Below are 12,564 nucleotides of genomic sequence, written 5' to 3'. Positions count from 1 at the left end.
GGGCGAACAGGTCGTCTGTAGGTAAACGCGGAGACGGCGCACGGAAACGGCGCGGCGGACACTCACCTCTGCCATCCGCTGTGATGCCGATGCCGCTGTTGCACAAAGCCTGGAACTCGGCTGAAAGATGAAAAAAAATGGTTCTTTTTTCCCCCTTTTTCTCCAGATTAACAAAACAGAAGCAGCTGACACGATCTGTGCGTTTAATGTCCGTTTTATACCTGAGTTTCTAGAGGGACAGGGGTAGCACGGCTCTCCAAAACCGTGCTCAGGATTAGCGCAGCAGCACTCGGACTTGGTGACGGCGCCGGGGAACGGCCGCGAGCACGTGCCCATCTTGATGGCACCGTAGCAGGTGGTCCTCATGTGAGTGTCCACACACACTCTCCCGTCGACGCCGATGGCCAGGCCGGGGGGGCACTCGCAGCGGAAGGAGCCCTCCGAGTTGATGCAGCGGCCGTTCATGCAAATGCCGGGCGTCTGACACTCGTCGATGTCTGAGAAGGAGAGGAGGGGACCGTCAGCTGGCGCTTCAACTTCATCAGGTAAGACATTTAGGCGTGGAAAGGTTCACGAATTAATCGGCATTCATTCAAAAGTTATGTGCTGCACTGGGACGTGCACTGGTGCGCTCTCTGGCCAGTGACCCAAATATCAATCTGTCTTTTTCTGGACACTGCTTGAGGGTATACGGAGATGTTCTTATAAACCAAAAACTTTGGACAGAGTTAAGGCATCTGCAAGATTTAAAAGCAGCAGATCTGTGAGTGCTCCACAGACGGCGCGCTGAGGATTCTGTTTGCCCCATGAATCATTCATACCGGTGCAGTAACGTCCATTAGGTGCTAAAGCAAAGCCAGGCTTGCAGATACACTTAAAGCTCCCGTCCTCGTTGATGCACATGCCGTTGAGGCACATGTTGGTGGTTGCACACTCGTCATGATCTGGAGGGACGCAGGGACAGAACATTTAGGCCCAGGTCACAAAAGCGGCAGTTTCGGGCGAAAGTTCAGCCCTATCCGAGGCTCACCGACGCAGTTCTTCCCGTTGGGAGTGAGCTCAAAGCCGGCGTTGCAGATGCACTGGAAGCTTCCCTCCGTGTTGACGCAGCGGCCGTTGCGGCACATCACCCCGTTCACGATGCACTCGTCGATGTCTGCCAAGAACAGAGGAGGAAAAGCGGCGTTACAGCGACACGTCGGGGAGGAAAAGCGTTCCGCGGCACAGCGGGACGTACCGATGCAGGCCTGTTTCGTGGGTGTTCCCTGATACCCCTCATGACATCTGCAGTGATACGACCCGGGCGTGTTGACGCAGTCCCCGTTGATACAGGGGTTACTCACACATTCATCCACATCTGGAAAAGAGACAGAAAATGATGCCACTCAGAAGTTCAACGTGTGAACGTCCGCCTGCACTGAGGGAGTTCCTCCAGTCACCAGAAGAGGGCAGTGCAGTGCAGTCAACGTTCGTCCAAACGTGTGAGACGTGCCTGCAGAATGTGGCTCTTCCCACATGAGAATCAAGTCCTTCAACTCAACACTTGGAGACATTTTAGGACCTGGTGGAGGCGACAGCTTTATTCTTACCAATGCACTCTCCGCGGACGTCCTGTTTGTAGCCCATGTTGCACTCGCAGCGGTAGCTGGTGGGTGTCGGGATGCAGCGTCCGTTCAGACACAGGTTGGTGAAGTGTTTGCAAACGTCGATGGACTCGTTGACCGAGGCCGAGCCTGAGTTCATGCGGCAAAAATGTCAACAAGGTGCAAACAGACAAAGCTGCGACCCTGACTTTGCTAAAGGAAACCTCACCAATGTGTAAATTTCCTCCTCCCCCTCCTCCTCCGTTGCCTCCAAATCCGCCTCCGTTGCCTCCGAATCCGCCTCCGTTGCCTCCAAATCCACCGCCGTTGCCCCCGAATCCTCCTCCATTGCCTCCGAAGCCTCCGCCGTTGCCTCCGAAGCCTCCTCCGTTGCCACCGTTGCCACCGTTTCCTCCATTCCCATTCCCATTTGGGCTGGGAAACTTGAATCCAAAGGTGGGGAAATTGGTATTGGGGTAGACGTTGGGGATGCCGTGTCCTTGAGGGACGCCCACGATGCACAGACGTCTGAACTCCTCTGCAAGAGAAACAAGGGTCAGCGCACGTGGTCCAGGCAGAGGCTGAGCTGCACCTCAGGTCTGCTGGTTTATCTCAGGTCTCTCATTCCACCTCCAAACATTCTGTGTCTGATCAGCTTGTGGATGATTCTGATCCAGACAGACACAATAAATCCCTCACTGTTTCCTGGCAGGACCAGAAAATGCGATAAATTCTGATGTTCTTGTTGAAATATCAAATTGGCCATTTAAACTAAATATTTTGTACTGTTTTCAGATGTTATTTTACCGGAGAGAAAGTCCGTCTGACTAATGAGTGCGAAGCGATTGGTCTGCCCTACTTTAGCGTGCCGTTAGCATTACGTTTGCTAATATAACATACCATATGTGTACTCTATAGGGTGGTATTTGCACTCTATGTTTGTGTTTGTGGGTTCTTAATTCATTATGACAAGGACACACACACATACACAGACAGAAACAGATCTGGACACACACTCGTCCTGTCTTGGCAGGCGAGTGTGTGTCCAGATCAGTAACAGATCAAGTGTGGCTCACACTCTCACGCAGAGGAAGAGCTTTCTGAAGAGCATAATGGGTCATTATCTTCGCAGAAATCTGTTCCATCTTTCTGTGTTTGGTTTGTGCTCATGACATCATGCTAATCAGTTTGAGTGGAGACGCTCTCAGACACACACACACACACACACACACACACACACATAAACATGAAGACTGTCACTACTGTCTCTTTTGCCAGTTCTGTGAAGCTCGTTTGGAACATGGAACATTTAGACTCTCGTGTTTATTTACTGCTTCTCCTCCTGCCAAGTTCTACACAGTCTTTTGTGAAGACTGCCAGTTTTTTTAACGGAACAATAAAGGGTGTGATTGATCTTCTGTCTCGATTTCAAGCTAATATCAATCAGGCTTCAGGGATATTGGGATCAGCTCAGACAGACATTTTTAGAGAAGGATTTGTGTTTGCGAGTCTGATTATCTTATACGTACCAGATCCTCTGACAGGACACATCTCGGGGATCTGACCCAGAGCCCAACAACGTCCCGTGTCGCAGCAACACTGCATCTTTGTGTACTGTCCGTTCAGCTCGCCGGCGCAGCGGCCGTTAGCCAGCGCAGAGAAGCAGGTGCCAACCCGCTGGTCTGAAAGGGAGAGGAGACGCAGGTTTAAGTTAGCAAGCCAAAAAAGTGCTCGAAACCGGTGCAGAACCAAACCCAGCAACCTCAGACCTCTGCACGGACTCATGCAGGAGCCGCGCCACTTGGTTCCAAAACATAATATCAACAAAATCAAAGATTCTGTGTTGGATTACAGTGTTTGTGTGCGGCTGTTGCAGCTAAATTCTGCAACATGTAAACATGTCTGATCAGCTCATACTTGAGTCCTGGCAAATATTTATGCCAAATTGGAGGAGCTTCCATTTGGATATTCACGTGATGAGTGTTGCTATGACTAACACAAGCAGAACCTCTGAACACTTCAGTGCCAGCGGGAGCTGGGGCCAGAGGAGCAGCGCAACATTTAAGAGATCATCTCTTTCAAACTGCACATCATTTAATTGTTATAACTACAATCCAATTTATTTGTGAAGTATAGCCTATGTTCTTGTAGTACCGGGCATCTTGTAGTTTAGGGCAAATATACAAACAAAGTTTGCTGTGGTGCAGTTTTTTTGTGTTGTCCAAGTGCATTTCTGACCTCAACCACAGGGGGCAGTAAAACATCGCTTTTCAGCACGACTGGTGGATCCCTTTTAAACATTTTAAGCACTTTTCCACTATTAACACCATATCCCAGGCAGGACAAGGTCACAAATAATCACCACTGTCCACACATATGAGAGCTGGACAGGTCGGGTCAAGTCCCACCGCAGAGACTGGAGAGGAAGCTTCTTTATGGGCTGGCAGCAGGAAGAGGTTGCCTGGGGTCTCAACTAACTCCAGGAATCTGAAGGGCCTCCAAAAAGGGGGCCTTATTTGTTACAGTGTTCCAGTTCAGGGTCAATGGAGCAGGAGGGGGGGGGGGGGGGGGGGGGGGGGGCTGAAGGAGCATGTGTGACCGGTAAATGGGGCAGAGAGGGATTTTAATGGAAAGGAGCAGGAAAAAGGCAGAGGGGGGGTTGGGGGCATGTGTGTTATCTTCCAAAGTGTAAAACATATGTGAAAGAAGTTTGAGCGCTTACGCAGACAAATACTGGGGAAGGGGAGAGGCGGGGGGGGGGGGGGGGGCACACGTTGATTAACTCTCTAATAAGCTAGCAGTCTGGAATTAATCACTTCCATGTGGCCCAATTCTTGCCATTTACCGTACATAGAATGCGAGCCCAGGCCCGGGTCCAGGCCCGGGTCCAGGTCCGGTACAGTCCAGTTAACATGTGATTATACATGACGAGTCCTTCCTGCACTTCCAGAACACGCACAGAAATGCACATGCAAACATGCAGAATGTAGAGAAAAGCTAGCAAAGGACAGAGACGCTCCACACGACCAAGCAGGCTGGGGGGGGGTAATGCTGCTGCCGACTTAAACTGGATCCAGACCCTCACAGGCATATGCTTTCATTTTGGACTGCGTTTTTACAGACTGACTGACTGACTGACTGACTGACTGACTGGACAGGTCTTCTCCACGTTTAAAGCATCCAAGGTGTGAAAGAGCATTAGCCCCCCCCCCCCCCGGCAGCTGTTAGCGGTCCAATCCTCCACAGCTGATTATCCGACAGGAGGGCCAAAACACCTCGAGACACAAGGGACGAGCCGCGGGCCAACACCGGACACACAGCTCTTACAACAGGAAGAATTCTGAAGTTCATCAGGATAAAAAGGACACAAAGGCGGGACGAGACGTCATGTGACTGGACCCGAACTCATCCGGTCTGCTTTGGATTCCAGTCCTGTCCACACTGGAAGTGGGACGAGCGATTAAAACAAAAGGACTCGCGGTGGCGGCGGCGGCCACCTGCTGTATTTTCACTCTCCTTTTTTACGCCCTCCTACCCTGCTGCAGGCTGAGGGGCTGGAACCTATAACTGAAGTAAGCGAAGCCCAGGAAGAAAACGTCAAAGATTGAGGAGAAACAGGAGGAAACAGGGCAACAGATATGGGAGACACGGAACAAAGAGAAAGGGGAGAGGATGGACGGACGCACAGCAGAGTCAACGCAGAGCCTTTTCCACGCTTTTTTCCAAGCGAGCTCCGCCAGGATCCAGCTGAAATATGGAGACAGTTGCAGCGTCTCCACAGGGCAAAGCAGGAAGGAGGAGGGGGGAATGCAAAATATGGACACACATAAAGCCAAACAGATGGAGAGGGTTTAAGGTTTGGGCGAGCGCGCGCACATTTAGGATGGTCTGCCTCATTTCTGCTCCTCCCTTCAACTCTTCCATTTTTTTAGGAACACACAACCTTCACACACTCTCCTTCATAGGTCTGCTTCAACATCCCCCCCCCCCCCCCCCCCACAAAATGGAACGCATGGAACATGATGGAGGGTAGAGAGCAGAGAGGAGAAAATTCACAATGAAGTCTCTTCTTGAGAGGTCGGGGAGGGCGCCGACGGGGTCGTCAATGAAACCGGGCCTGTTCGGCCGTCTGATGATCAAAGCTCTGCGGGCCGGGCTGTCTCATCAAAGCCATGGAAGGAAGCGGGGGAGGGAGCTGGGCGGCTACACATCAGCGTTCTGGGTTCTGGCGGGCCGAGGGAGCGTGCAAACAAGGTCCAAAAACACCAAGCACTCACCCATGCACCTGGAGCCGTCGGTGCTGGAGACGTAGCCTCGGGGACAGTTGCAAACGTAGCTGCCGGCGGTGTTGGTGCATTCTCCTCCGTCACACACGCCCGGGATGGTGCTGCACTCGTCAATGTCTGGAGCACACAGCAGAACACACGTGTCATGGGGTCGCGCGGGCTTCTCCCTCCTGTTGCGTTTCAATGGCAGTTCCCACCGTGGGTGTAATAAACCAGACAGGTTAGCTGCATCATCTGTGGTTTTTAGGATGCGTCACTCTTATTTTTCTTACATATACGTAATTACAGCACCACTTTGGGCCATAATGACTGCATTAGTGCAGACGTGGCCAGGCGGTAATGTGTGTGTGTGTGTGTGTGTGTGTGTGTGTGTGCACCTGTGCCCTTTCATTGACAAAGTGGTGGGTGTGTTCGTGTTTGTCTTTGTAGGGGCGGACACATCGGTGAGGATGTGCGAAGCTGCAGCTGCTTCGGGAATCTGAGGAAGCGTTCTTCTCCTGCTGACTCACGTCTGAGGGCAGGAGGCTGGAAAAAGCTGGCCAGATAAACACCTGTGTGTGTGTGTGTGTGTGTGTGTGTGTGTGAGAGGGAGAGGGGGACACGTGAATAAATGCCCTTGCCACCCGCTAACGTTTGTGCAGCTGAACAGAAACACTCGGCTAACAAGTGTCATGTCACCTTCCATGGTCGGGTAATGAGAAAGTCTGAGGATGCTGCGACTGTTTCTTTGTTCAACACTAACAGCTGGTTTCAACCCAAACGACTGTATTTATGGAAGGAAAATGGAAGGAGACGGAGAAAAAGGAGGAGGGGGCCTGTTAAGGACAGCCTGGGCTGCATGGAACCAGGTGCCTTTTGCCCAGAGTGACATCTTAAGTGCAGCCGATCCTTAACTAAGCTCCGCCAAGTTCACCGTGAAAGCTTTCAGTCAACCGTTTCCCTGGAAACGGCCTCCTGAGGACGGTCCGCTCTGATTGTTAGTGAGATTTCGCTAAACGCGGGTTTCCTGTCGGTCTGTGCCAGGCACACAACTGCTGCTGCTCCGGGTTTCGCTGATTTGCATACAGGTTTGTTGGACGAAGCCCGGAGAGAAAAAAAACATGTTTTTCTCCATAAAAAATCAACAACTTAAGAGCTTCCAAACATGTTTGATGCCCTTTAACAGTGGGCCAGTTGCCAGGGACCAGTTTTACTTGGTGTCCTGGATCTAAAATATCACCAGATGGTGTTTTCTTTTGAACCTCTTCCCACGTCTCTCCAGATCCGGTGGTGGCGTTCGCCCAGAAGCCCCGATGACGTCTCCCTCCATCAGCTCCGACACAAATCACATTGATGTTTGTCACGATAACCGAACCAGAGGAGCACAGAGGCTCTCTGTCCGGGCTCTAAGCAGCCCGTAGACGTGTGGTCCTTCAGGGGAACCGATTTCTCTGACTAAGACCACGGCGGCTCTGGTCCAGGAGGGACGCTTCCTGCCTGGATAACCTGAATGCCACGATGGTTTAACTCCAATTGTCACTTTCTACGTGCACGTGCAGGCCCAAACGTCTAAACTCGGAGTGTGTCCTTAAATTTTAAACACCTTCCCCCGGGATTTGTCAGCTGATCCCAGTAAATCCATTGTTATCGCAAAGTGCACGCCATGATGGGTCCCACACGGCCAAAACCACGTGCCAAATTCAAGAAAATTGACTGCAGGAAATATTCTCTCCAATCTGGTTTCAGTTATATCCGTCATTAGCTCATGCAGATTGTTTCATTTGAACTGTTTATGTCGTCTTCTTAGATCAGACTTGAAAAGCTTCATAAATCTTCATTTGTCTTCGCTCTGATGGGAAGTGTACTGGAAACTGTCGATTTCAAGGGTCACTGGGGGGCTGGAGACCATCCCAGCCATCACTGGGAGAGAGGTAGGAATACACCCAGGACAGGTCACCAGCCCATCACAGGACATATGCACACACACACACACACATTCACACCAAGGAGCAATTCAGGGTCCCCAATCAAATTGATGCATTTTGGGGACACTGGAGAAAAACCCACACAGGCACTGGGAGAACATAAAAGCTCCACAGAGCAAAGGCCAGACCTGAAATTGAATCCACACCTTCCTTGCCATAGTGGAATGTGTATTTATCCAGACCTTCTTGAACTCACCTTCACACTTGTGGCTGGTGTCGCTTTGTCGGTGGCCGGCGGGACATTTACACTCGTAGGACCCAACAGTGTTGATGCAGTTGCCTCCTGCGCAAAGACCCGGCACAGCCTGGCATTCATCCACATCTACCATGGGAAGGAAAAAGTATGAAATTAGGGGATTACTGACACCTACAGAGTTAAAATTAGGCCTCCAACTAACTAAACACACATTCAGAACGATGCAGTTTCTGCTTTTCTGTGTGAGCTGCGTCTTGGCGCCGGTTCTAATGCGTAAGATCCTTTCCCAGAAAGACCCTTGTTTCAACAGAAAATGGGTTTTCGAAGTGTACATTTTTCCCACAGGGAATGAGTCATTTTTCCCAGTATTTTGGACCTGGCACTTGGGAGGGTGCTCACCAGCAGCAGGTTTACGTGACGCGTGAGCGTGCACTCAGCAGGCAGCATAAATACCATCTGATGGCGGGAGGAGGAGTCTGGACTTTGCGATTCTGGGTCAGGTGAACTTGGATCTGAACAAGCCCGTGAGCACTTCTGGATGCGGTGCATGAGAGGAGATGACTGGGCTCATTTAGCCAAGGTAACGACCTCCACATGTGTCCCATATTGATGTAGGCTTATTGCCAGTCGTAGGTTATTCCAGATTATTATGGTAGTTATTAGAGAGGGTCTGTGTGTGTGTGTGGAGGAGGGGAAGGAATGTTAATAAAAGAAGATCGTATTTCACTTGTTTATCTTATATAATCTTACTCTTTTTGATCTATTCTGCCAGAGGGACGGGATTGGGATGCCCAGTACGGACCGGCAGGTGTGCGCAGCATGATGAGCAGCAAGAGTCCAGCTAGTCTGGCACACTAACCCGGACTTGTTTTACAAGAAAATTGGCATTTTAAATCGTGACATTCCACTCGTCTGACCTTGACAAGCTCCGGTGCGGATGTTGGGGATGAACCCCCGCCTGCAGGGGTGCGGCTGGGCGGGGCACTGCTCGCAGGGGTGTCCCCAGGCCCGGCCGATGGTGGCACAGCAGAGGGTTTTGGTGCAGATGATCCCGCTGAGTTGGCCCTGACACATCTGGTTGTTGACCTGAGTGAAACACGGCCCGGTCCGGTAGTCTGTGCGGGGAAAGAGGCACGAATACACCATTAGGTCATGGAAAATACATTTCCCACAATGCATAAGGCCATATGAGGTGACGTGACACCGCTTGTGTCAACTAAAGACGTCCTCCCTGCAGTTAACTCTCCCTCTTTTCTTGTGCGAACAACAACAAACGGAGAGAGAGATGTGGAAACACAATGGCACAACATGAGAGGATGATGTGAGGAGACTCAACGGGCTTTTAATCACGTCGTCACAGTTCCGGTGTTTGTGTTTAGTCTTTGGAGCAGCAGTCGCCATAAAACGAGTGTTTACAAGTAGCCGATTTTTTACGAGGGCTTTAGAAGTATGATTTGAGTGTTGGTAGCAGCATAAATCAGGACCAGGATCTAATCAGGATGTGTGACTTGTTTATTAGAACTGTGTGTACTGAGCTACAAAACTGGATTTGTTTTTCACCATGGATCGAACAACACGACTGGAATGTCTGCTATGCTCCGTCCTAACAGCTAACCAGCTGTGTGCGAATTCCCACACGGTCATGGTTGGAACAATGATGGGTTCTGAGCTCGTCCATTGACTAACTTCCACTGTGACATTGGACCATCTCAAAAGAGCGTCGAGCTGGTAGCCCGAGTCCTCAAACCCCCCGTTAAATCTCAAACTGGCCACTAGCATCACGCTCAAATCCACTGACTTGGGCAATCCGTAAAACCCCATTTAGGACTGAGGGTCCCTGCCAGAGGTTTAGCAGATAACATTCTGACAGAACCCACTAAATGTGAGCGCTCATCTCGGCTTGTTTAGTCACTAAAGCTGTTTCTTAAAGTTCCTAATGGAGAAAAGTCAGTTGGGATCATCCGGCAGCGGCAGCAGCAAAAAAAGAGAAGGCGAGAGTAGCATCCAAGGTCCACGGAGTATACATGTGCGCTGAATTAAACAGACATGCATACACATGCTTTCTCAAGCAGGGCTCTGTCTTTTTCCACACACGTGCATCCACAAGAATGCGCAGTACGCGGAGAGCACGGCATCCAGCCGGCCCGACCCGAGCAACAGCAACAGCCTGCTCGAAAGCGACCGTCACCGTCTGCAGCCGGCGGTTTCATTGATCATCTCTATTGTTGTGAATGGAATCTCTTTCCCCTCCGGCACCGGGATATTTTTATTCTCTTATTACTGCCTGTGGCCCCTTGCCAGGGACCACCTAGTCGTCCTGACCTCTCACCCAGATCACGGCTGAGGCTGGGGAGCTCGTATTGGGCTGTGCTAACAGGATGTGATGTCTGGTAGCCGAGCCAAATACGAATTTAAAAAAATCTGGTTTTACAAAAAGACCGGGACAATTAGGCTTTGCACCGATGAAAGGTGGATTAAAATAGGATTAATACAGAAAAAGCTGAGGTGAGAAAATATTTAAGCCCGTCTGGAACTCTGAGCTGCCTGGGAAACCATTTTTCCATCAAGCCCGTCCAGCTGTGGGACGACAGGACTGGACGATGACCTGAACAGTAGACTGGGCGAAAAAACTATGGCCCAACCACTTTAGATTCATTAATAACTGCTGAAATATTTTTTAAACTGCCAGATGTGTATGTGTGTGTGTGGGGGGGGGAGGAGGAGGTGTCTGTGTAAGATAAGACCCTTAAAATATGAGTGGATCACACTGAAACTGAGCCGTCATTATTCCTGCATAGTTTTCTGTGACAAGAGGTCAGCAGGTCAAATGAATGTGTGTGTGTGTGGTGTGTGTGTGTGTGTGTCTTGGGGGCGTGAAGCCTCTAGACTTTATTCAGCTGGAAGATTTGCTCAGAGACTAAACGTCATGCTGTTACTTACCTGTTAAAAAATCCTGTGTGTGTGTGTGTGTGTGTGTGTGTGTGTGTGTGTGCGCGTGTGTGCAGACCCAGCACATGCACATGTCTGGCCCCTCTTGCGGAATCTCTGATTACATCGAGCATGTGCGTGCGTCTGTGTGTGTCGCGCGTGTTTCCTGCAAATGTGGATACAAATAAATCATTTTAATGTGTTGCCTTGTTTGTTTTGGTGTGTTTATCTTCATCACGCTGAACCAAAATAGCCTACTTTAGTCTTATCAGAACTTTTATCAGCCTGAAATCTCCGGGTCGTTCCTCGGGGTCTGTGATCATTTTGTGTTTCACGCACTCAAAGCAGGCACCTAAACGCACCACAGCAGAAACAACTGTGGGAGAATTGTAGCGTTGGAGATAAGACGGTCTACCAGCATCAAGTGTGTGTGTGTGTGTGTGTGTGTGTGTGTGTGTGTGTGTGTGTGCTTGCGTGTGTAAAAGCAGCTCCATCGTTCACGTCACACATGGGAAATCTGCGGAAAGCAGCTTGAAAAGTGCATTTGTTGACTGTGACGTCCTCGTTGCTGCAGATTACAAACATCGTCTTTCTTTTCGCAGCTATTTTTAGTGCGGCCAGAGCGAACCTGTCCCGTTTCTCACATCCATCAAAGAGCCCGAGAAGCTCCTCAAACATGGACTGTGGGGGCTCCAGGCCGCGGTGAATAATGGCCTCGTCTCTTTGGTTGTTTACAAGAGAAATCATTAAACTTTCGCTCCCATGTGAAAACTCTACAAAGGGCCAGAGGGAAGTGATGCCTAAGGTGAGAGTCAAAACCCAATTATTTTTTTATTGATTTGTTCAACACGGCATCTGTAAGATTTATTCCTTCCTTTGTCGATTAATCGCTCATTATGTGTCTTTTATTAGCACAACAAGAGTCAAAGCCGTCCAAATTCTATCTGGACCAGAAAGCTCTGGTGTTATCCAATAAACCTGATATTTTTGTTTTGGGGAGGAAATCAGAATTTAGAAACCAAAAGAGAAGCGAGAACAACACTTTAAAAAGGCCCTGAACCCACAACCTTCTTGCCATGAGGCTAACCTGCCAACTAGCTAATAGCGTTCGCCATCTGCCCCCCAGACAACTGAGCTGAGGATCATTGGGACGCACAAATCTGTCCACCATAATCGAGTCATGAGGTGCAGGTAGAGGCCAAGAGGAGGAGAGCCAGGCAGTTCTGTGGCCTGAGATCTGGTGGCTGCGGACGCCGGATGAGAGGTCCGAGTCAGACTGTCGTCAGTGCAGAGCGCAGCAGGTCCATGTTTTTGTGCTGCTGAGGCCAAGTTCTGATTCTACTATCCATGTGACTCAGACCGGGGGGGGGCTCGGTGTGTTCTGTAGCTCATCTTTGTCAGGAATGCTCTTCTGGTTAACGGGAACGCCGTTCATGCTCCCAGAACTTCTGCTAATTGGCTGTTTTCTCTTTTTTGGACAATTCTGGGTAAACCTGTCGGATGTCACCACTACTGTTGCTTTTCTTGCATTAATAAAACACCGACACGGATGTTGACAGCAGAAATTGAGTTGCAAAACACGGTAATCAAAGAACTATCTGTATGAG

At 50.0% G+C, this 12,564-nt stretch overlaps 1 protein-coding gene and 1 long non-coding RNA gene across 4 annotated transcripts in view; one reads left to right on the top strand and one right to left on the bottom strand.

Annotated features, from left to right (window-relative positions):
* Window positions 1–12,564, bottom strand: part of fbn2b (fibrillin 2b) — a 40,065-nt gene that overhangs the window by 15,043 nt on the left and 12,458 nt on the right. For all 3 annotated transcript variants that reach the window (XM_057037961.1, XM_057037963.1, XM_057037962.1), the window contains exons 7-17: window positions 8,947–9,144; window positions 8,030–8,155; window positions 5,861–5,986; window positions 3,113–3,265; window positions 1,813–2,121; window positions 1,590–1,733; window positions 1,238–1,357; window positions 1,031–1,156; window positions 822–944; window positions 222–497; window positions 67–120 (exon numbers count right to left, since the gene is read on the bottom strand). In XM_057037961.1, coding sequence (XP_056893941.1) covers window positions 67–120; window positions 222–497; window positions 822–944; window positions 1,031–1,156; window positions 1,238–1,357; window positions 1,590–1,733; window positions 1,813–2,121; window positions 3,113–3,265; window positions 5,861–5,986; window positions 8,030–8,155; window positions 8,947–9,144 — 1,755 coding nt within the window. The remainder of the gene's footprint in view (window positions 1–66; window positions 121–221; window positions 498–821; window positions 945–1,030; window positions 1,157–1,237; window positions 1,358–1,589; window positions 1,734–1,812; window positions 2,122–3,112; window positions 3,266–5,860; window positions 5,987–8,029; window positions 8,156–8,946; window positions 9,145–12,564) is intronic.
* On the top strand, window positions 6,473–10,725 carry LOC130528503 (uncharacterized). Its single transcript, XR_008951313.1, has 3 exons — window positions 6,473–7,779; window positions 8,375–8,609; window positions 8,802–10,725. It is a non-coding gene; the product is annotated as an uncharacterized LOC130528503 (long non-coding RNA).

This window comes from Takifugu flavidus, chromosome 7 (genome assembly GCF_003711565.1).
Source record: "Takifugu flavidus isolate HTHZ2018 chromosome 7, ASM371156v2, whole genome shotgun sequence".
Classification (NCBI taxonomy): Eukaryota; Metazoa; Chordata; class Actinopteri; order Tetraodontiformes; family Tetraodontidae; genus Takifugu; species Takifugu flavidus.
This window is presented reverse-complemented; position numbering and strand designations above follow the sequence as displayed.